The following is a 24,489-nucleotide window of genomic DNA, read 5'->3' on the forward strand; positions in this document are numbered from 1 at the left end:
TTTTAATTTTACATGTTTAATTCAATGCCAAACGCCAACCAAACATGTTCATCATCTGAAGAGTACTGCATCCCAACCCTATTTCAACATTAGGAACTGGGCTCAATCTGGTGTTCAGGGGGTGATCATAGGAAAGAAAATGAGGATGGGCGCGTCTAGTGCCTTTTAAAAATGGTGCAACATCCCCACTAATCATGTCACAAAACTCCCCATCTAGTGCTGTGACCCACCTCCAGCAGAAAGCCAAAAGGAACAGACCAGTAAGAGGGGTCCAAGGTGCCTTCTATATTCACTCACTCCTCTCCTTTGCCAGGGTGTGCTATTAACCAAAGAAGAGGAGGAATAAGTCTCCAGAGAGCTACTGAGACACACTGATAAAAGTGGGAGCAAGAAGTGACTGAACAGGAGGCCAACACTGTTGCCTGGACCCTAAATCCATGGGGAAGCCCAGGGCTCCACAGCTTCTGTCCAGTAAGAGGAGTTTCCAGGTCCTGTATGCCCCTCCAAACTCAGATTTAAATTCACCACTTAAACATGGGTCTATCTCTGCCCCTAGGCATCTGGCTCTTCAGTCGCTCTCATCGTCATCCTCAATCTGAAACCGCTTCTTCTTCCGGATTCCTGGAGCTCCCAACTCTGGTGCTATGGGAATGACAGGGGTGAGAAGGCAGGATATCTAAACTTGTTAAGGGGGAAGGAGGATGGTAGCATTTACCTTCAGGACGGGAGGGAAGAGTGCTAGAGGTTAGAAGAAAAGGCAGATACCGATCAGACCTCCCTACCTTTGCTCCCGCCCTCATCTTCCTCCTTTTCCTCATCGCTGTCCAGCAGCTGTCGCTTCTTGGGTGCCACTTTCAGCTGCTCTTTCCCACCATCAGTCCCTTCCTCTGGAACGACCATGAGAGGCATAAAATTAGGGAACTAGGTCCTCATAGTTTCAAATACCCTATCAGCCCTCTTGATCACAGGGCTGGGTAAGTACTCAATAGATAAGTGGTCCTGGTATTACCCTCTGGGGACACCAGGCCTGCTTTCTTTTTCCGGGCTGACAGGAGGGCCCTCAAGGCATGTGCTCGGTGCTCCTTTTGGTGCGCCTCCTCCTGTCGGTGCGTCTCCTCAGGGCCTTGCTCTCCAGGGACCTTAGGTTCTAATCCTGGCTGAAGCTTTTCCTCCTCCTCTGGTTGGCTCAAAGAAGCTGCCATCCTCCGGAGCTGGGTGGGACTCAGCTTGGCTGGAATTCGCCAGAAGGTTTCCTACAGGGGCAAAGAAGTTGAAAATGAGAGTAGTGGGAAAGGAGCAGCCTCTAGTCCACCAGATTTTGATATTATTCATTGAATAAATATGAGCCTACATTGGTGAAGCTCCACAAGGGTTGTGAACTCTACTTATTGCTTATTTATCCAGTATGTGCCCAATGTCTAACACTGTGCCTGATACACCAGGAGGTTCCCAGTAAATACAGTTGTTAATTACATAAGTAAATGAATGGATTCTGGGGATCCAAAGGTGAGTCAGATATGATCCTTGGAACTCACAATCTAATGGGAGAAAGAACCAATGTACTGTAACACCACAGGATTGGGGCTATATTAAGGGAATGAACAAATCACAGCCACCAAAATGATTACAGTTGCCCCTCCATGTCCGAGGGTTTCACATCCATGGATTCAACCAACTGCAGATCAAAAACACTGGTGAAAAAAAATGAAAAATTCCAGAAAGTTTCAAAAAGCAAACTTGGATTTGCTGCACATTGACAACTATTTACATAGCTTTTACATTGTATTAGGTATTACAATTAATCTAGAGATGATGTGCATAGGTTATACGCAAATACTATGCCATTTTGTATGAGACTTGAATATCTGTGAATTTTGGTGTCGGGGTGGGGGGGTCGAAGGAGGGATAGAGACTGCTTCTCTGAGGAAGTGACAACTGAACTAACTCTTCAAGGTTGGGTGGAGTGTTCATCAGGAAGATGGGTGATCTGCCACCTTGTGTATGAGGTTGGAGCCTTCCAGTAGGGACTGGCATGATCAACTGTTTGGAGGTATGAAAAAGCCTACTTGTTTGGAGGATGGAAAGTAGCCCCGGATGGCTGCAGTCATGTAGGTGTGTGGTAGGTGTCAGGTACGTGTGTGGTGACGTGGCTGTGAGGCTGCAATGGCTGGCCAAGGCCAGAGACACCACTCGGAGGCTGTGGACTTTGTCCTGCAAACAGTGGGGAACCATCAAGTGCTCTGATCAGGGGAGTGATATAATCAAAACTGTATTTTAGAAAGATAACTCAGGGGCAGTGTGGAAGATGGACTTAGGAGAAGGGAAGACTGGAGAGATTAGCAAGACAGCTGCTGTAGGAGTCACGGTCAGGTGACAGGAAACGAGGAGGTGGAGATGTATCTTAAAGTAGCACCAACACGCTTGGTTGATGCTGTAACTGGTGTATTTACCTGCCCAGAGACAGGAGGCCGAACCCTTAGCTTTTGCAACAGCTGCTGAAACTGTTCATTTTCCATCGCTTCCTCATTTTCTTCTGTCAGTGGCACCAGTGGAACTGCCTGAGAGCAGCCTAGGACAGGGTCAATGGTCACATGGTGAAGATGTGAAGAAAGAACTGGCCCTCCATCCCACGACCAGCTCTCCAGCAGCCTCCAGACCCCAGCCCTCCTGAAACTGTCATTTATCCACTCACCAACCTCTTCCCGATCATCCGCTGCTCGAAGGAGACAGGTCTGGAGCCACAGGAGGGGAGCAGAAAAGCCTAAGGGAAGGTGGAAAACTTATAACTGGCCCATACAACCAACCCCACCACCTGAGACATCTCTCCCAACTGGGCCCACACCTTCCTGATGCAGGTTTTGCCCAAGGTTTTGAGTTGAAAGGACGGAGCCACCGTGGGCTTGTTCTGCTTCTGAGCCCTCCTCTTTCTCTTCACCCTCTTCACTCTCTTCCTCTGGCAGGTTTTCCTCTTCTTCTAGATCTTCCTGGCAAAAATCGTTCAAGGACTCCTCTTCATTAGGCTAAAATTCATTGGGGTGGGTAATGAACAAAAGGAGACAAGACGAAGAACTGAGTGGAGTCCTCTGGTTCCTGACCACCCCACTGGGGGGAATCTACTCAGAAGAGCCTGAGACAGGAATCTGGGTGGGCTACTTCTAAGGAGCACTTCAGCGGGGGCAGGTCCTGCTGGCAGAGCCAGGGTAAGACTGTTACCAGGCTTGAAGGCGCCAACTTCTTCCGGCGTTTCTTGTACAGCTCCCGCCGCTCAGCCACCAGCCCCAGAGCCAGCAGTTTATCCACTATTCGGGCCCGTGAGCGTTTGGCTGTGATGTTCTTCATGATATTACCCAGGACATCTAAAGAGAAAGAAAGTGTGAATGCCCAAGAGCAACAAGGGAAAGGGATTAGTAAAGGAAACAGAGGTCTTTGGGAAGAGGCTAGCTCAATTCACTCCAAAATGACACCACAAAAAACAGTATGGGGGCTTCCCCGGTGGCGCAGTGGTTCAGAGTCTGTCTGCCGATGCAGGGGACATGGGTTCGTGCCCCGGTCTGGGAAGATCCCACATGCCGTGGAGCGGCTAAGCCCATGAGCCATGGCCGCTGCGCCTGCGCGTCCGGAGCCTGTGCTCCGCAGCGGGAGAGGCCACAGCAGTGAGAGGCCCGCGTACTGCAAAAAACGAAAACAAAAAACCAGTATGGAGGTCTCTCAAAAAACTAAAAATAGAATTACTATATGACCCAGCAATTCCACTCCTGGGTATATATCCAAAAAAATAAACAAAAATAGTAACTTGAAAAGATACATGCACCCCAATGTTCACGGCAGCATTATTTACAATCGCCAAGGTATAAAAGCAACCTAAGTGTCCATCAACTGATGAATGGATAAAGAAGATGTGGTATACACACACACACACACACACACACACACACACACACAGGAATACTACTCAGCCATAAAAAGAATGCATTTTTGGCATCTGCAGCAATATGGATGGAGTTGGAGGGCATTATGCTAAGTGAAATAGACAGAGAAAGAGAAATATATCACTTATACACGGAATCTAAAAAATAAAACGAATGAATATAACAAAAAAGCAGACTCACAGATACAGAGAACAAAGGTTACCAGTGGGGAGAGGGAAGGGGGAGGGGCAAGATAAGGGTAGGGGATTAAGAGGTGCAAACTATTAGGTATAAAATAAGCTACAAGGATACATTGTACAATATGGGGAATATAGCCAATATTTTATAACAACGATAAATGGAGTATAACCTTTAAAAATTAGTGACTATAGTGAATCACTATATTGTATAACTGTAACTTACATAATAAAGAAGAAAAAATATATACATTTAAAAACAAACAAACAAAAACGACACCACAAACAGAGCAAGTGGACAGGAAGGAGAGGATAAGCCTTCCTTGGAAACAGGAAGCAGCAGGAAAAGAAATTGAGAGCTTGACTCTCATTTCAGAGGTTCCCTGAGCTTCCACCTCACTTACCATCAGAGTCCTGGAACTCCTCAAAAAGCCGCTGTAGCTCCAGCTCCTGATCTTCCGTCCACAGTACAATCTGGGTTCCTTTCCTGTTCAGGGGGGTGTCAGTGGAAGGGGGAGCTCAAGGAGTGAAGAGTGGATTCCCCATCTCAGTTCCCTCCAGAGCATGTGCCTCTACCTCTGGAAGTCCTTGACGCTGTCAGCCAGTCCCAGCTGTACCAGACGGTGGATGACCTGCTTGCGTGTCCGAGGAGCAGTTTTCAGGTGTGCCAAGATGGTGTCCACCACATTCTGACCTGAGGTGGAGGAGGAGTGAGGCAGTGAAGAGGGGTCCCGGAGCTCAGGCTGCCTTCCTCATGCTCTTCAGACCTCAAGGCCTCATACCTTCCACATCCTTATGGGCAAGGTACAGTTCCTGAAGCTGGGCCTCCTCCTCTGGGCTCCACACAGGGGGTCTGTGACTAGAAGATCTAAATGGGGAAAGGAGAAGGGGAGCATGTAGATTGTTGGCTCAAAAAGCGGAGACCAAAGGTCTTCTCTTCTAAAAGGAATAAGGGCAACACAGGTACCGCAAAGGAGCAGGCTAGCAGAGGCCTAAGGTGTGCTTCCTCCCTCTTACTCTCCTTCCACTTAAGAACCCAAAAGTCAAACTAAGATTTTCCAGGTTGGGCCCATGGAACCTGACACTGCAGGGGCTGAGAGTATTATGGGAAAGAGAGAAGAGTGAAAGGAGAGGAGCTGAGATACTCAGGGAAAGAGGACAAATATTTCTATGCATCCTTATGGCTATGGCTTTTCCCAGCACATCTTGGGATAAGGCACATATAGACTCTCTCTGGGGGGCCACCCCACTCTGACTGCCCCCCTGAACGCCGGTGAAGAAGGAAACTAGAGTAGACGGGAGACTTAGGCTCAATCCCAGTTCCTCTCTCAGGTGACCTCAGGTAAAGCATTTCACCTTTGGGGCTTGTTTTCTCACCTACGAAAGGGAAAGAAAGGTTACACCAACTAATCTACAAGCTCTTCCAGCTCTGACACTCTGTGACTGTGTTACCCCCTTCCCCACCGCCAAGCCTTCCCCATCCTCAAGCTCACCCGCCATCCAGGGAGCCATAGCCCTCAGTCATCTCTCGAACCACAGCTGTGTTCTTCCAGAACAGCAGCTCCACAAAGGCTTTTTGGTTGACCGCGGCCAGTGCAAAGAACTTGCCCAGGATGTATCTGGCAAAAGTCACTAGCTCCTGTGGGAGAGGGAGACTGCTGTGAGGCCTGTGGCCTAAATGTACATAAACATGGGCCTTTAGGTATTTTTTCTACGCCTGTTCCCAGCTGCCCCCTCCTCGCTTAGCCTCTTCTATCTTTCCCCTTGCAGCTCCCTCAACCTGCCTGTCTACTTCCTCACCGTTCTTTCATCGCTCAGCCTTGACGTGGCTCAGGGCACTTTATCCCCTATCCTTTTATCTCAGGACTCCCCTACACCTCTAGAACCCCATTCTTTGGTATCTCCTTACTTTGTAGGCCCCAGCAGCAGGGTCACTAAGCAGACGATTGAAGAGGCAGAAGAGGGAAAGCTGGAAAAGCAGGGCTTCCATTTTAAGATCATAGGCCAGCCGGTGCAGCATCTTGACGACACAGTGGTTGGTGTGGGCGCTATTTTGCTTGTAGCTCCGCAGCAGCAGCACATAGGCTTGAATGACAGTTGAGTTTGCAAAGCTGCACCAAGACAGGGAGCGAGAGGATGTCAGCGTGACGACGTGTGGTCATCCTCACAGCCCCACGGTCTCCACCCTGACACCAATTCCATCCTCCCGGCCCGCACCGTTTCAGGTAGTCCAGAAAGTTAAATTCTTTCTCCAACACCTCGACCATGTGCAACTCTTCCTCCTCCACCTCTTCTTCATCTTCTTCCTCCGCCCCTTGTTCCTCTGGCCCCTGCTGCCCTATAGAAAGACTGAGGATTACTGGGTGTCTGTGACGCTGGTGCTAGAGAAGAGCTGGAAGGATAGAGATGAGAAGGAAATGGGAGACTCACGGGGAAGCGGGGCCCAGACGATTTGCTTCAGCAGCTGAATCTCCTCCTCTGGGGAAATGTCCTGAGAGCCAAACACATCTCCTTCTGGCCACACCTCCCTGGAGCACAGAGAGAAAAAAGTCTTTCACCAGAGGGAATATCTCAGTTATAATATGAAGTGGGAGAAGGAATTTAGACTTATTTTATTTTCCAGCTGGAAAGAGAATGCAGACTGTTATTTCAAAGATGAAACAAAGACTCTAGGGAAATTTCCCCTCATAAGCCACACTGCAAAGAAAATCATATAGGAAGAAAAGGCAAATAATCTAACTGCATGACATCTGAACAAATGTTGAACAAATGTACATATTCACACAATGGTGTTTTTTGTTTTTATAAATTTATTTATTTATTTATCTATTTATTTTTCGCTGCTTTCACAATGGTGTTTTGTTTTTTTGTGGTATGCGGGCCTCTCACTGTTGTGGCCTCTCCCGTTGTGGAGCACAGGCTCCGGACGCGCAGGCTCACGGGCCCAGCTGCTCCCGGCACGTGGGATCTTCCCAGACCGGGGAACAAACCCGCGTCCCCTGCATCGGTAGGCGGACTCTCAACCACTGTGCCACCAGGGAAGCCCCACAATGGTGTTTTAAAGCCATTAATAATTGCAGAAATATATCTGATGAGAAGTGATGCTCACGGGACTTCCCTGGTGGTCCAGTGGCTAAGGCTCCATGCTCCCAATGCAGGGGGCCTGGGTTCAATACCTAGCTGGGGAACCAGATCCCGCATGCCTGCTGCAACAAAGAGTTCACATGCCGCAACTAAGAGTCTGCATGCTGCAACTAAAAGATCCCGCATGCCATAGCAAAGATCCCACGTGCCTCACCTAAGACCCGGTGCAGCCAGAATAAATAAATATTTGGAAAAAAAAATGATGCTCACAATATATTGAGAAGTGAAAAAAATACTATAAATCAGTATTGCAATATTTCGATCTTGTAAAAGGTGTATATGATATGTCTATATATAACACAGAGGGAAAAACTCTGGAAGATAACTCATCAAAATGTTAATGATGGCCATTTTTGGCTCATAGAATTAACTTTATTTTTTTTTCCCAACTAACTGTGCTAATATTTCTCAAAAATGAAACAAAAACAAATAATAAACCTCCTAATAAACCAACCAAAACTCCCTGGGACTCAGTACCCTATACAGAGCCCCAGAGCTTCTGAGGGGACTCCTCTCTTGAAGACTCAGAACCCTGTGCCACAGTGAAAGCCACTCCCTGCCCCCGAAAGCCCAGAGGCTGGGTGTGGGAGGACGGGTAGGCGGGGCTCTTACCGGGCAGACCTAAGAAGGGTCAGGGCCTGTGGGGCCTGGCCAGCCAGGAGACAGTCTTGGATCCGCACCATGGCTTCTGCCCGCTGTTCTTCCACGGGCACCGCTGAGGCCGCATCAAAGGGAACCATGGAGTCCAAACTGAGCTCAGGATCCTAGATAGGGATTATTAAAGCTTTGGTAACAGTTGGTGGGGTGGGGGGAGGAGACTCAGAGAGCCTGCCCAGAGTACTACCCTCAGGAAACGGAGAGTAGGACTTCCCTGGTGGCACAGTGGTTAAGAATCCACCTGCTAATGCAGGGGACACGGCTTCAAGCCCTGGTCCGGGAAGATCCCACATGCCACGGAGCAACTAACCCCGTGCACCACAACTACTGAGTCTGCGCTCTAGAGCCCACGAGCCACAACTACTGAGCCCACGTGCCACAACTACTGAGCCCATGTGCCACAACTGCTGAAGCCCATGCACCTAGAGCCTGTGCTCTGCAATAAGAGAAGCCACTGTTGGGGCTTCCCTAGTGGCGCAGTGGTTGAGAGTCCACCTGCCAATGCAGGGGACGCGGGTTTGTGCCCTGGTCTGGGAAGATCCCACATGCCGCAGAGTGGCTGGGCCCATGAGCCATGGCTGCTGGGCCTGTGCGTCCGGAGCCTGTGCTCCGCAACGGGAGGGGCCACAATGGTGAGAGGCCTGCGTACCTCAAAAAAAAAAGAGAAGCCACTGCAATGAGAAACCTGCGCACCACAATGAAGAGTAGCCTCCACTTGCTGCAACTAGAGAAAGCCTGTGCACAGACATGGAGACCTAACGCAGCCAAAAATAAAGAAATAAATGTATTTAAAAAAAAAAAAAAGAAAGAAAGAGAGAGTTTCTGCAACTACTTACCTGGGCACAGCACTGTAGCTGCTCGGCCAGGGAGGGCCACACAGACTCCAGTCCCTCTGGGCTGTAGGGGACATTACCAGAAGCTACGGACTGATCTAGGACCTTCTTTTTCTTCTTTCTCTTCTTTAGTTTGTTCTACAGAGAAGGAACTGTGTTAGCATGGCACGAGAGCTAGGGAGGCCTTTTCCCCATCAATGTCCTCTACTAACTAATTAATTAGATGTCTGAATTAATTAGACATTCACAGAGTGACCACTATGTGCTACTCAATGGCAATGGGGAAGCAGCAGTGAAGAGCACATTTCCTTGCCCTTGAGCCACTTGTGGCCTAGTGGGGGAGACAGGTAAGTAGACAGGAAAATGACACTACAGCCTGGATAAGACCTAGAACATGACTGAGCATAAAACGCCACAGCAAAACCCAGGAACAGCATGTGACTCATTTCTTGTGGCAGTGATACCTTAAATAGAAACCTAGAGAATGAGCAAATTTGCTCTGAGGATAAAAAATTCTATATGAAAAGGCTTTATAAAATGCAAAGCACTCTGCAAATGTAAACTACAATTTTTTCTCCTGAAAAGCAGGAGAATGAGAGTCAATACCCCAAACCTGCTCCCCCAAGGCATGGCTGTGAACCAGTCTTTGCTGTGGGCAAACAGGAGGGCCTGTGAGGCCCTTAATGAGGTTCGTGCTTTATTCAAGGAACTTATAAACACACTAAAGGTCAGGAGCATGAGTCTGGATTCCAGCAGACCAGGATTTAAGTATTGACGCTAGCCATATACCAGCAAGACCTTGGACAAGTTGCTTAACCACTCTGAGCAAGTGTCCTAGTGCTATTGTGAGGTTTATAGGGAAACCTTAGCACAACGTCTGAGACATAATAAACGCTTGATAAATGATAGCACCTATTAGTACTGCTACTACAACAGAGCTCCGAGTGTAAACAGACCTTTTAGAAAAGTCTCATTGGTACTACAGCCCCTTTCAAGTCCAGTTCTGACCGAGTTTTAACCTATAGCAAATAGAATTATAGGAAAATTTTTCCAAAGCAGAGTCCTTGTGGCTCCAGGATAGAAATTCCTTGAGGTTTTCTTCTTGTCCCAGACTTTTCATTTATTATTTCATTTCAGGCTCATGGGTAGATGTTACAACCAACTTTTAAAGATCAGGACTCACACAAGCAGCTTAAGTTATTCTAACAGTAACTAATACAGGATAAGATCCCAGACCTCTGACTTTTTTTTTTTTTTTTTTTGGCTGCACCATGCGGCATGTGAGATCTTAGTTCCCGGACTAGGGATCAAACCTGGACCCCTGCAGTGAAAGTTTGGGGGCTTAACCACTGGACCGCCAGGGAAGTCCCCAGACCGCTGACTTTTAATGTAAGGCCCTTTCTATCTCATTACAGTGCTTCTGAAATATAACCAGGAAATAGCACAGCATAATTACTAAATTCTAAAATTATCAACCCCCTGGGACTTCCCTGGCAGTCCAGTGGTTGAGACTTCGCCTTCCAATGCAGGGGGTGTGGGTTCGATCCCGAGTTGGGGAGCTAAGATCCCACATGCCACGTGGCCAAAAAACAAAAAACAAAAAACAAAAAACCCAACAGACATAAAACAGAAGCAATATTGTAACGAATTCAATAAAGACTTTAAAAATGGTCCACATCAAAAAAAAAATCTTAAAAATAAATAAATAAAATAAAATTATGAACCCCCAGAGTCCATGTGCTTAGCACAGAGCAGTTGTTTAATAAATGTTTCCTGAATGAATTAAGATACTTATGGTAGATCAGGGATCAACCTAATGAGAGGAGACTCACAAGGCAGAACTACATCGGCAACACCAACGAAACTCTTGCCCTTAGTTCAGAGTAGTTCTAACAGACCAGCTTAAGCTACAGAAAATGTGAGGAGAAAGAGCCCCCTGTCATTTCTGTCCCTCACCCCTTCCCCCCAGCTTTTCCACACCCTGGGCTGCCCAATACCTGCACCATCAGGTTCCCACGGCTCCGGCAGAACCGCTCCAACATCTTGAGGAAGAGGTGGGTGGTTTCCACCAGGTCACGAAGGAAAGAGCGGGGCTGGCATCTCTCATCGAACTTTCGAAAGAGCGCCAGGAAGAGCTCTCGGTACTCCATCACATAGAAAATGTTGTCTAGAAACAGGGAAGAGAAAGGAATGGAAGGACTGATCTGGAAAGCTTGGGGAAAGGAGAGACGGGTGAAGCTGGGTCTGGGAAGAGTGAGATTCGGATCAAGGGGCAGGGAAGGCGGGATCAGAGACCAAGCCAGGCCTCACTCTGGATGATGCGGCTGCTCTCCCTCACAGCCTCGTCTGGGGACACATTCATCTCATTCACTGTGGCCAGCAGTTCCTGATAGGCCTTCAGAGCCAGGTGCATCCTGTGAGAGGGAAAGAGGTAAAATGGAGGACAGCTTAGGACTTTGGTTCATGGAAACAGTATCACCCTTTGCACCCTCACCCGTCAAAACAGTTCCATCAAAAACTGAATGACCCAGCCAGTCCTTCCACCTGAAGCCTGAAACACGACAGAAAGTACCATCCAGAATTCAGGCATTCAGATTCCCAGCCTGGCCAAGATGCCTGCTCTGACCCCAATTCTCCTCCTGCTCACCGGTGTGCCCAGGAGGTGGCTTCCTTGCGGTCGGTCAGCATCATCTCATAGTAGTTGGTGAGGTTCTGCTCAATGAAGTGGAAGGTGCGGACAGTGAGGGTCTCGGAAACCAGGCCTGGCCGGAAGGAGGCAGCTCGGTTGAAGGCCATGAAGAAAGCCAAAGCCCACATGTAGTAGGTCTCATCATGCTGCTGAGCCTTCTCCCGAAGCAGGTGGTCCTGATGTCAAGGAAAAACAGACCACTTCATGACCTCAGGGCTTCCAACTTCCTCCTGTCCTATGATGACCAGGTGGACCCTGGACACCACTGTAACAATATTCTAGGATCCAAATTTCCATCCCTCTCTCATTCTCCCCATATTCCCTTGCCCTTCCTCTGCGGCAATCTCTAGAGCTTTTTTTGTCGTATCAATAACCCACTCCCTCCTGACTTCATCACCATGTCTCAGGGGCACCCTACATCCATCTCACCTACTAGTCCACTCTCCACGGTCAGCTTTCCATGGGTTCCTCCCCAGCTTGCCCTTCTTACCCACCGCTGCCCCAATCACCTCTCTACTCCATCTTTCCTAGGCTCTCACCTTCACCGAGCCCATAAGCCGGTTGTAACAGTTCTCCAGGAACTCAGAGCAGAAGTCTCTGAGAAAGATTCTCACGTTGAGGGCAGAGCGGCGCTGAACGGACAGCTCCCGGGCAGCCTGGCGACGTTTAGGTACCCGTCGGGGCTGCTTTCCCAAATCGGAAGTGTAGTTTTGGAGCTGGGGATGTAGGTTGAGGGAAATAGAATTACTCCTAACCACCTCCCTCCCTGGCAGCTCTTTACACATCCTTGGTACTACAGTTTTCTCAGAAGAAACTTGTAGAAGGTGCTCTCCCTCTGGTACTAAGTGAAGATGCAGGTAAAGACAATGCCAAAAGCTCTATTCAACTTTCTAAGCCCAAGAACAGAGCTTTACCTCCAGAGAGGTAAAGGCCCCCCACTCCACGATGTTCCCACCCCTAATGGGAGCATACTCACATTGTGGAGACCTTTGTGAAAGATGAGGTCCCTCTCCCCAATGGATTTCAAGCCCTGGACAATGTAGGAGCCCCCAAATCGAGAATGCCTGCAGAGAAAAAAAAGTCCAGGGTGATTCCTCAATTCTCTGGAGGCTCCATCCCCGTTCTCTTTCAGCAGCACATCAGAGCATGCTGTAACTGCAAAGTGCTCTCTTGTCACCACTGCCTTAGCATTTGGCCCGAGCCCTAGCGTTCCGTAGTACAGGAATGGGAACATGGGTAGCGCGGCTCTCCACCACTCACCTGTTGCCTCGCTGCAGGGCTCGAGTCTTCTTTTCTGCCATCTCTCGCTGGCGCAACACCTCCAGTTCTGCCACAGCTGTCCTCCGCTCCTGAGCTAAGCGCCCCTGCCCTACTCCTGCCAGCTGCTCAGGGTTCTAGATTTAGAACAAGGAGGGAAGAGTCAGAAGGACAGTCATTCCCTATTCTGAGTTCACTCCTAGTGGTGACAGAAAGAGTGAACAAAATAGGACTGTTAATGGGACCTTGTACTTAAGACATGGCTATTCCACCTGGCACCTGCCTTCCCCAGGTATTTCAGTCATGATACAAGAGCAATTCCGGCCGCACAGCAGAAACGGACATGAGGGAAGGGATTGAGGCAACAGGTGAGTGTCTCACCTGGTCACGAAAAATAAGGGAGATAATCTCCAGCACATGGAGGCTCCACTGATGCTCCGCAGTTGAGCTGGCCAGGAAGAGGAGCAGGTCGTCCAGGCCACTGAGGTGAATCGCCCAGAGAAGCCGGTCGTGGACACTGGCATCATCATCGATCCTCTGAGCAGTGAGCGGTGAGGGGAAAAGGGGAGATCAGTCAGTTCTACTGCCCTGCCTTGAGGTTGTCCAACTCATTTCTTGACGAAGGTCCCTCCCCGAGTTTCGTCAGAGGACAGAACAGCGAAAAAGGGGCAGCCCAACCTCATCAAGCATAAGAACTCAGACCAGCCAAGATCACCTTCTCCTGATCAAGGTCGGCTGGGACATGGAGAACATTTCTGACCAGCAGCAAGATCCGCTCAATCAGCAAGCTGTCTTCCTCCTGCCGTTCCTCCCAGCCCTGGTCAGAAGAAGGAGAGTTAGAGGACAAGACCCCCTGTGGAAGGCGGGAGGCATCTACCCTGATGGGGCGAGAGAGGCATAGAGAAGAATCAGGATTAAAAAGAAAGAACAGGAAGAGTTCAAGCAGTCCCGAGGCAGCAGAGACAGCAGACTGGACTTGTACCCCCAAGGACGGGGACCGTATCTCCAAACCCCGCATGTTCTGACGCCCCACCTGGGGTTCTGCCCAGGGGAGGAGCAGGGTGCTAACTGTCCCCTGGGATCTTGTGAAGCAGAGACTCACCAGTTGCAGCAGCTCATACAAAGTTTCACTGAGGACTCCAAAAGCCTTCTCACTGGCAAAGGCCTATGAAACAGGGGGATGGACCTTAAGTAGCCCCCACCCTCTCCTTTCCCACCGCCCCCAAACTCTGCCCTGGATTCTGGAGGAAAACCTGACCTCTTTGTAGGCCTGCAAGTACGCTAGCACCTGCAGAAAGTGGTGCCGGAAGCTGGGCTCCTTGGGCACGCTGCCAAAACAGAGCAAGGCTGGTTGTGTCAAGTTCACCATCAGCCTGGGGAGACCATGAAGGAGGGAGAAGCTGTTCAGTTTCCTCACCAGGCACAAATACCAAAGGCTGGCACACAGTATATGTTAAAAAGCTGGGGGATCAACAACGAGGTCCTGCTGTATAGCACAGGAAACTATATTCAATATCCTGTGATAAATCATAATGGAAAAAATATAAAAAAGAATGTATATATGTGTATAACGGAATCACTTTGCTGTACAGCAGAAATTAACATAGCATTGTAAATCAACTATACTTCAATTAAAAAAAAAAAAACCTGGGGAATCAACCTGATAACAGCATGAAAGAGAGGCTTGTCCTGGCAGTGTTGGGTAAGGATGGGTAGGAGGTCGCTCTGCAGGATTTGCGCTGCCCCCAGCTGCTGCCGTACATCTCGCGTCTCATCCTCATGCCTCAAGTAGCGGATCAAATCCTTCACACTCTCTTCAGGGACAGAATAAACACTTACATGGAACCCAGGCAGAAGCTCTACCCAGGCCCATGTGCTTTTCATACCCATGGCTTGAGAAATTCAAAAGACCTAGACTCAAGCAACTGTTTTTTTTTTTTTTTTTTTTTTAACCTGTTACCTCAAAAAGCGACTCACCTAAGCAATCTGGCTCCTTGTGGTAAGTGTCTCCCTCCAAGTACCCAAGAGCACTGCATGTGGCTAGAAGTTCACAATTCATCATGTACAAGTCCATACATCAGTGGACCAGCCATTAGAGAAGAAAAGCAGGTGGAGCCAAGGGTGCTAGAAGTGATGAGGCCTATAGAGACAAGGAAAGATAACAAATGTAGGGGGGCTTCCCCGGTGGCGCAGTGGTTAAGAATCCGCCTGCCAATTTAGGGCACATGGGTTCGTGCCCTGTTCTGGAAAGATTCTACATGCTGCGGAGCAACTAAGCCTGTGCACCACAACTACTGAGCCTGTGCTCTAGAGCCCATGCTCCTCAGCAAGAGAAGCCACCGCAATGAGAAGCCCGCGCACCGCAACAAAGAGCAGCCCCCGCTCGCCGCAACTAGAGAAAGTCCACGTGCAGCAGCAAAGACCCAATGCAACCAAAAATAAAAATAAACAAATAAATAAATAAATCTATTAAAAGAAAAACCAAAACAAAACAAATGTAGAGTCCTCCTCGTAAAAGGGAGGGGGGAGCAGGCAGCGCCCTAATGCTCTGAGTATTCTGATCAAGGTCCTCAAATGCTTCACTTTTGTCAGCCCCGAAAGTGTTGTTCCCAGTCCCGGGGAAAGCTTTAAGTTAAGAATTCTTCCCAGGAGACTCCAAGACTAAGAATTAAGCCATCCCATCCTCTAAATCGGGTCTGAAACTGTAGAAACAGTATGTTCGAGTCTAGATAACCTAGTAGAAAGAAAGGCTGGTTAGCAAAGGGCATCAACTCTGAGAATTTCACCCTGAGAAAGCTCTGCAGCCTTGTGAGAAAGGTGGGAGAATAAGCTTACCTTTGCCTTAAAATTGCTGGGGGAATTCCCTGGCAGTCCAGTGGTTAGGACTCAGCGCTTTCACTGCTAAGGGCCCACGTTCAATCCCTGGTCGGGGAACTAATTCCACAAGCTGCACAGCACGGCCAAAAATTTTAAAATTGCTGGACCCGGTCGCCCTCCACCTTCCACCCACAGTTAGAGCTCTTCTGTACCACAAGAACTGAGAAAACCCAGCTCTGACTGTACAGTGATCCCACTGAGGATCTGATATATCCCAGGAGCCCTGAGGCTTTCCTCACTCTCCTCCCCCAAGTTACTCTTAAATTTTGGTGTTCTTAGCAGAAGCCAGTACCTAACAGAATGGGTGAGGAAAATAAGTAAATAGGAACTAGTTAAATTCCTTGTCCCTCTCCGCAGAAGAACCATCTTCCTTTTCTGAAGCACACCCCCTTTTATTAAGATCCCTAAACCCTCATCAGATAATCAAGTAGGCACAGATCCTGGATGTTTCAGAACCACACACACACACACACACACACACACACACACACACACACACACACACCATTCACTATGCGTCCCCTTGTCACATTCAGCCACTCTCAGCACGCAGCAGCTTCCTCTAAAAACACGTTTCCCTGTTCCATATGTACCTCTAGCCCAACTCCACCCCTGTTCCCCCACAGGAAATAAGAAATGGGCCATGGGCTTCCCTGGTGGCGCAGTGGTTGAGAGTCGGCCTGCCGATGCAGGGGACACAGGTTCGTGCCCCGGTCTGGGAGGATCCCACATGCCGCTCAGCGGCTGGGCCCGTGAGCCATGGCCGCTGAGCCTGCGCGTCCGGAGCCTGTGCTCCGCCACGGGAGAGGCCACAGCAGTGAGAGGTCCGCATACGGCATAAAAAAAAAAAAAAAAAAAAAAAAAAAAAAAAAAAAAAAAAGAAATGGCCATGTCCAAAGGACCAAGGTTTAATGCCTGATGTTATCTCCATGCATTTATGTAACTGGGCTACTTCTCTAGGCTGCTGTTTTCCCTTCCCCTACCCAGTGCTAATCTCCTTTCTGACTGCTTAGCCCAGCAACAGTGAGCCAGTAAAACACAGAATGACCAGGAAAACTGAAGGGATACCTGCCTTTGCTGCCCTTTCTCATGGGACTTGCAGACCCTAAGACGTGGGCTCCAGTGAGGCATGTGCAGTGTGTGAGATCTGTGACTTTCCTCCAAGATAGATCTAGCTTTAAAAAAAAAAAAAAAAAAAAAAGATACATCTAGCTTTTCCAGACAGACCACTGGTGTATACACACACACACACACACACACACACACACACAGAGCAGACCAATTCTAATATTCAATATTTGTAAAACTGGCCCCAGCAGAGTACTCAAACCTCTGCTTTCAACACATCATTTTACCTGAAAGGCAAAAATAACAGAGGTGGTAATTGCTGTTACCGGGCTACCTAAATAGAAGCTGGAGGGGAAAGGAGATAGGGAAGGAGCATCCTTGCAGATGTGGGAAGGAAAGAGGTTATGTAAGAGACCTAAAACTTCAGGTTCTAACCCCCTGCAGTTCTGACAGAACCAGAGAGCAACAAGCAAAGTAGAGGAAGAAATGGGTCAGATGATTATAAGGCTCCCAGGCAAGCTGGGTTTACATGAGGCAAGCTGGCAGTCTTGGGCTTATTCATTAGAACTGGAATAAAAGAGCTCTAAACAGGAGTTCCAGCCCTCACTGGTGGAAACATACTATTAAAAAATCAGCCAGGGACAGAAAACTTACAGTTCACTCTCTTTTCATGCAGATATCTAGAAGCTACTCACCTAGTCTGTGTGGCCTCATCTTCCTCTCCTAGACCACTTATAATCTGATTGTCTTATATCTACTTCACACTTACCCATCCAACCCACCACTTCTTAGATCCATGCCTTAGGTGCCTCCTCTGGCTATCTAGTCCCCCAAGCCAGGAACATAAACATACACATTCCAAGACATAGAGCCCCTTCATGCTCTCTAAACCTTGCTCCCTCCTTCTGGAAGGTCCACCTCCCCTAACTCCAAAAGTTCTAAGCCTACCTGACCTTCAAGATCCAGCTCAAATACCACTCCTCCACGAAGCTCTCCCTGATAGCCTACAACAGGACAGGATCTGACCTCACCTATCACTCTAAATAGGCTTCCTCTTCTGGCACTGAACTACTTCTTTACGTTATAATAACCTAGAATACATCTTTTCTCCTCTACTAAATGTTGTTTTATGCATTTCTGAATGCACTGAATTTCTTTCATAAGATAGACACTCAGTAGAAACCGTTAAATGCAACTTGGTGTAACAGAAAGAACAGTACAACGGTCAGAAGGTGGGGTCAGAGTCCTGGCTTCACTGCCTACCCGCCAATTTATTCCTCATCACGTCTTAGCTTCCTTATCTGAGAAATAAGGGAAAGGATACTGTGGCAGCCATGGAAGTGCCTGCTCAGATTTCTCCAGAAAGAACTTTCCACTCAGCTGCAAAGAATGCAGTTAGCTGACAGCACCTCCAGGACCCCACCTCAGCCCTACTCTTCCTGGGCAGTCCTCCAGCTAATGACTAAGCACAGGGCTCACTACAGTCAAAGTGAGCATGGGCTCACTATAATTACCACCACCAAACTCTTTTCTCCTACAAAGGGGGAAAAGGAGAAACCACAAGTGCTATTTCAGGATGACGGGACAGAACAGATATATACAAGCTTTTAATTTCTCTTTGTTCCAATCGGAGTACTTTATTCTCCTTCCTGAGTTTTCTACTTTGAAAATAATTCTCCCCATGCCACCTCTTTGACCCAGAACAAAGGCAAAGCAGGAAAACCAGCCATTCTGGATTGCCAAAGAACCAAGAGAAAAAAGAAATTCTTTTTTTTTTTCTGAAAAAATGTTTATCTTAGAATTAACAAAACATGCTAGTAAAAGCATTAACATTATACCCTCAATGTCCCAACTACCTAAACAGTCATTCTCAAGCCAGGCTGTACTTTTTTTTTTTTTTTTTTTTTTTGCGGTACGCGGGCCTCTCACTGTTGTGGTCCTTCCCGTTGCGGAGCGCAGACTCCGGACGCGCAGGCTCAGCGGCCACGGCTCACGGGCCCAGCCGCTCCGCGGCACGTGGGATCTTCCCGGACCGGGGCACGAACCCATGTCCCCTGCATCGGCAGGCGGACTCTCAACCACTGAGCCACCAGGGAAGCCCCAGGCTGTACTTTAAAACCACCTTAGGGGGGCTTCCCTGGTGGCGCAGTGGTTGAGAATCCGCCTGCCAGTGCAGGGGACGCAGGTTTGAGCCCTGGTCTGGGAAGATCCCACATGCCGCGGAGCAACTGGGCCCGTGAGCCACAACTCCTGAGCTTGCGCGTCTGGAGCCTGTGCTCTACAACAAGAGAGGCCGCGACAGTGAGAGGCCCGCGCACCGCGATGAAGAGTGGCCCCTGCTCGCCACAACTAGAGAAAGCCCTCGCACAGAAACGAAGACCCAACATAGCCAAAAATAAATAAATTAATTAAAAACCACCTTAGGTGGTTTTTAACCACCTAAGCAGGTTTTTAACCTGCTTAGGCCCTGTCCAAATATTCAGAAACTCCAGGGGCTGGGAGAAGGGGCACAGGCACAGTACTTAGGAAACGCTCACCAAATGATCCTATAACTGGGAACTGCTTTAACATATACAAGACTATTATGCTGAAGGAAAATAAAGATTCAAAGGCGGGGGAAAAAAAAGATGCAAAGGTGGTCTACAACTTTATTCAACAATCAGCAGTTAGTTCTAATCATTTTTTTAATTGATGACCTTCTAGATAGGGTTTTTTTGAGTTTTTTGTTTTGTTCTGTTTGCTTTGTTTTAAAGTACTGACTGTGGTAATATAGTTGTTCCCAAACTTCTGGATTTCATGGATGGGTCTTTAATTTTTTTTCAATTTAGGGAGACTAACCTAAGGTGGCAGACTCTAAATTTTGTAACTTAAGGACAATTAAAAAAAAAAATACAGACACACAAACCTCGTATATTGCTGGTAGGACTGTAAAATGGTGCAGCTGCTGTGGAAGTTGGTTTGGCAGTTCCTCAAAACGTTAAACAGAATTACCATAGGACCTAGCAATTCCACTCCTAGGTATATATCTGAGAGAAATGAAACGTACGTCCACACAAAAACCTGCACACCAATGTTCACAGCAGCATTATTTATAATAGCCAAAATGTGGAAAACCCCAAAGTTCATCAATTGATGAATGGATAAACAAAAAGTGGCATATCTGCACAATGGAATATTATTTGACACTAAAAAGGAATGAAGTACTGATACATGCTACAATATAGATGAAATCTGAAAACATTACATTCCATAAAGGAAGCCAGACACAAAAGGTCACATATTGTAAGATTCCACTTATATGAAATACCCAGAATAGGCAAATCCATAGGGACAGAAAGTAGATTAGTGCTTGCCAGGGACTGGGGAGAGGAGGCAATGGGGAGTGACTGCTAGTAGGGATCTATGTGGTTTCTTTTGGGGGTGATAAAAATGTTCTAACATTAGATAGCAGTAACAGTTGCACATCTCTGTGAATTGTACATTTTAAAAGGGTGAATTTTATGGTATGTGAATTATATCTCAATACAGCTGTTATCAAAAACACCCACACAATTACTATACATTGTTTTCAGTATTTAAACACCAAAAAAACCCCACAAAAACCTAAGAACAAAAATCCCAGAATAAAGTACAGTCCTTTAATACATTTAATTTTATGAAAAAACTCATTATGTTGTATTTTCACATTTTATCATAGACAGATGAGAACTCTGTCAAACACCTTAGACAAAGCAGATCTGGACATTTAAAAGGGATGTTAGTTACTTTTCTCACTCAACTAAGTACTAAGCAGTTGAGATGAAGCAATAATCATCTCAAATGCAGGCCTCAAAATGCAAGAACCAAAGGAAAATAAAGGATAAAATATTAAATACGCTTCCAATTCAAAATAGAAAATTAACACATTTCTTGAAAACAAAATAAAACCAAGCAAAAAACTCTGTACCAAACCAACCCTGCTATAATAACCAGCTTTGAGATTCACTAGTATGAACAGAATGACGCTTGGCATTTGAATTCCAGTTCTGTCCAGTACTAAGCTGGTGATCTTGAGCATGTGGCTTAACCTAAACCTCAGTTTCCTTATTGAGAAAAATAAGTAGGGGGTGGTTCAAATGAGATAATGGAAATCAGTGTCATTTGTGGACCAATGGACCATTGCTGGTCCACAAACTGTTAGTAGTCTGCATCAAGATATGGACAAAAACAAAGCAATATACATTTAAAACATCTTATAGCAATTTGATGCAGTTGATGTTTGTTGAATCTAAAAGTAAAAATGCCTATATTCTGTATGTCTTTTTTCATGTTATTTCTCTAGTAATTTAATTTTTCTAATAATACTATTCTAGTTCTACTATTTTAGAAAAGTACTTTATATTTCAAGTGATATATCACAATAAAGCTAGAAAAAAAAGAAAGAAAGAAAAGTACTGGTCTGCAATAGCCTGGGGGGGAAAAAACACTTGGTCGTTCACCACAAAAGTTTGAGAAACTCTGATATCAAACACTTATACTTTGTGTTGAGCACAAAGAATTCTCAAAATATTAATTTGCTCTCCATCTATTGGACTCTATAGTCAGTCACTAAGTGCTTACGAAGATCCTCCTAGGCAAAAGATAGTGCTGTGCAGGTGCAGTGGCTGCAGTGCTAAAGAAATTTAAGGAATTTAGTTGCAGAAATAAAACCCACCTAATATAGAAGAAAAGAAAGTCAGTACTAGCTCTAAGTGATACTTAAAAAATAATTCTGAAAAACTAGGGCTCTTTTCAGGTTAAAGTGGCCAATGAGGTTTTGTCAGAGAAAGTGTGATTACAACTGGGCCTTTGAAGGCTGCATAGAATTCAGGCAGCTGAGAGGAGGAGGGGAACTTAAGCAGAGAATTTGCCAGAGTAAAACCAGAGGGAGCCCCTATGAATAAAGGAGTCTTAACAGGAAAGTGATGGAAAAGAGGGTTGGAACCGGCTTCATGGGAAAACTTGGTCTTTGTCTATCAATTCAAGGATTTAGAACATAAGCCTGGGACTTAACTGAAGATTTCTGAGCTGAAAAACAAAATGATCAAACTGGGGTCTCACAAGCAGGAGCACATATCCTACCTGTGTATCACTACACATCACTCTCTGTAAGGTCTCAATCTTTTTTCCTTTTACTGCACTCACTCTGCAAAAGATCCTAACCTCAGATCAATGCAACCACTTGCTTTCTAGACTCCTGGATTCAAATCTAGACCCAGATTTTCTAGAGGAAACCAAACAACCCTGCAAAATGATACACAACAAATGTAGTCTCCAACCTGAACAGGTCCTCAGCCTGGCCCAGCAAATCCTTAGTGTTCCTGGTCCTCCCCCTCTTCTCCTTCCCAAGGAACAGCTGTTTCTAACTTTCACCATTACCCTCAAGCCCCTTTACTCCACTGCTTCCCACACCTCTCAGCTGGTGTCTCAGGTCCCTTCCTCTCAGAACAACTGAGATCATCAGAAATGAACTGTCTCAATTCTCTCCACCCAAGCCTAAAAACATACATATTTCAAATGAATCTAAGCCCTCTATTTGTGAATGATCAATTACTTTTCGTCTCTCAGTTGCTTCTTCCTATTCCTCATGTTTCCAATTTTCTCTTTATACTGGCTCCATTCCCATATGTTATGAGTTGCTCAAAGCTCCTCCATCTTAGGGGGTGGGAAAACCCCCAAAACAAAAGAAAACAAACACCTTTCCTTGACCTCATATTGGCTGCTCCTCCGCTCCTCCTTAATTGATGATGCTCCTCAGGCTTACATCTTTTTCTTCTTTTGGTGGCCCTGCCACAAAGCTTGGGGGATGTCAGTTCCCCAACCAGGGCTTGAACCCGGGCCACGGCACGTATCATAAGTGTTCAGCACATGCTTTCTAAGCTGAAGTAGACAAGTTTTGAAGTTGAGGGAGGAGAGGATGGGGCTGGAGATTTGGAGGCATCAGGATGTAAGGTGGTGTGTCAAGTTGTGAAAGTAGATAAACTTACTCAAGAGAGTTCTGAGTGAGAGGAGTAAGGAAGCCAGGGCAGACTTCTTTGTCACCCTGTAACTGCAGAGGACTCATTTACATGTGTTCTTCTTCCTTCCAGTTCCTTAAGGGCAGGAACTCTGTTCTATTCATCTCTGTCCACCTGGTACTGAGCACAGGGCACAGTACATGTTAGGAGCTCAGTAACCTTTGACTCAGTTGTATAAGTGCCACTAATAGAGGGAGGGACTTCTTCAGGGACGAAGAAGTGACTACTTTGGCCCAGGAGGGCTTGAAATAGAGGGTTGCAGCGGGACAACTGAGCTCCTGAAAGAGAAGTTCATCTGGCAGAGAAGTGGCAAGAACTTCAAGTAGAGGGAACAGCAGGAGCACAGCAAGCATGAAAGAGCACAATGCAGACACACCCTTTCCATAGGTTTGGGAGTCAAGTGCATGAGATAGAAAAAAATGATAGGAAGCTTTAGAAAATCAGCTGAGAGGGTCAGACAGAGTCAGACTGCCAAAGGCCATGGACGCCCACCTAAGGATATAACTTGACCGTGGGCGGCCAAAGAGGAGTTTTAAATTTAATCTGAAATGACCAGATTGACTTTTTATAACGGTAATTATGTAGTGGCAGCACAAAGGGCCAAGAATTGAGAGACTCAAGGGAAGGACCTTAATTAACAGCTGATGGTACGGCTAACAAACCCAAGCAGAGGCTGTATCCTCCTTAAGCCTTCTACCCGAGGGAAAGGAGGGAAGGGAATGAGAAATTCATTTTATAAAAACTCAAGATTTAAGTCAAGCGACCAGTGAATCCCAGCTCCTGCTGACCACCAAGCTGGACACCTATATTTTTCGCGTCTGAACTGGATGGAAAGTTCCGAAGTGCAAATGCCCAGGAAGCTTCTTACTTTAAGGGTTCCAAGCCCCCTCCCATCACAGCCGCACCGCTGCGCGAGGACCTATCTGTGCAGAATGGCGTCGGGAAAATGAGGGGACGTCCCAGGAGAGTTGGAAACGCTGCGGCTCCCACACAGGACGCGGGGTGGGGACGCGTGCGCACCTAAAGAGCGCGCCCCGCCCCCTGCCTTTAAACCGGGTGGCGGGAAAGGGAACTCCGCGCCTCCCAGAAGAGCCCCCGCGGCTTCGAAGGGACGCAGTCCGCTTAGAGCCCTCTCGCCCAGACACTCACCCACTCCCCGCCGGTCCTCAGGATCTCAGCGGAGCCAGCAGCTGCCGCTACAATTTCCCGCCACCAGGCTGGGCTGGACCAGACCCCGCCTACGTGGGGAGAGGGGCTAGTCCATGTGACCTAGAGCGGGCGGGGGAGTTGGTGATGAAGTAAGGAAAAGGGAAGCGAGTACAAGTATTCTTTTATCTGAGTCAATCCCTTATATTGAGCCGCAAATCACAGAACAATGGATTTCCTGCTGACTTAAGATAATTGGGATCTAAGTCCGATTAGAGGTGAATTTACAAACATTCTCCCCCTGCACCTAGTCAAGTGGATTATTCCAAAGTCTTAACAAGGTTAGTTAGAAAAGTTAGGCTTTATTTGTGAGGAAATGGAGAGCTCAGCTACGTGGAAGAGTGGTCTTTTGCGGGGCTGGGGTGTCTGTCTTTCTATAGGTATAGGTTTAAAGCTTGCAAAATACGCAGGAGGCTCCTAACAGGAAGAGGTCAACATAAGTATTCATCGTCAGGTCAGGGTCTCCTCTGGCTTCTGTTGAGATGCGTGTATTTTCCCAACAACAAAAGAAAATAGGGATCAAACAAATAATATCTTGTGAATAATTAAAATTTGAATGGAAGGAATTAATTTCTGGGACATGTAAAGGATTAGATTTGCTGAAGATGAAAGGACAGA

General features: G+C 47.1%; 1 protein-coding gene across 1 annotated transcript; it reads right to left on the reverse strand.

Annotated features, from left to right (window-relative positions):
• TIMELESS (timeless circadian regulator) lies at positions 1-23,876 on the reverse strand. The gene is made up of 29 exons (XM_059080437.2): positions 23,815-23,876; positions 14,663-14,825; positions 14,346-14,499; positions 13,944-14,058; positions 13,788-13,850; positions 13,401-13,502; positions 13,067-13,222; positions 12,689-12,822; positions 12,405-12,492; positions 11,968-12,144; positions 11,387-11,604; positions 11,050-11,153; positions 10,737-10,906; positions 8,743-8,877; positions 7,862-8,013; positions 6,536-6,633; positions 6,323-6,443; positions 6,015-6,216; positions 5,599-5,744; positions 4,888-4,973; positions 4,682-4,799; positions 4,510-4,592; positions 3,214-3,356; positions 2,843-3,020; positions 2,693-2,761; positions 2,451-2,569; positions 1,010-1,253; positions 783-887; positions 1-642 (listed from the first exon to the last, which is right to left on the reverse strand). The coding sequence occupies exons 2-29, from the start codon at positions 14,757-14,759 to the stop codon at positions 569-571; spliced, it is 3,651 nt and encodes a 1,216-aa protein (XP_058936420.1). The 5' UTR covers positions 14,760-14,825; positions 23,815-23,876; the 3' UTR covers positions 1-568.
• Positions 23,877-24,489: the final 613 nt, after the last annotated feature.

This window comes from Kogia breviceps, chromosome 12 (genome assembly GCF_026419965.1).
Source record: "Kogia breviceps isolate mKogBre1 chromosome 12, mKogBre1 haplotype 1, whole genome shotgun sequence".
Lineage (NCBI taxonomy): Eukaryota > Metazoa > Chordata > Mammalia > Artiodactyla > Physeteridae > Kogia > Kogia breviceps.

Bases quoted from the DNA above. Each gene is read 5' to 3' on its own strand.
- TIMELESS (XM_059080437.2), bottom strand. From the start codon at position 14,759: ATGGACTTGTACATGATGAATTGTGAACTTCTAGCCACATGCAGTGCT. The intron at 4,800-4,887 runs GTATGAGGCCTT...CCTCCACCTCAG, and splicing joins TGCCCATAAGGATGTGGAAG to GTCAGAATGTGGTGGACACC. The intron at 2,762-2,842 runs GTGTGGGCCCAG...ACCTTCCCTTAG, and splicing joins GCAAAACCTGCATCAGGAAG to GCTTTTCTGCTCCCCTCCTG.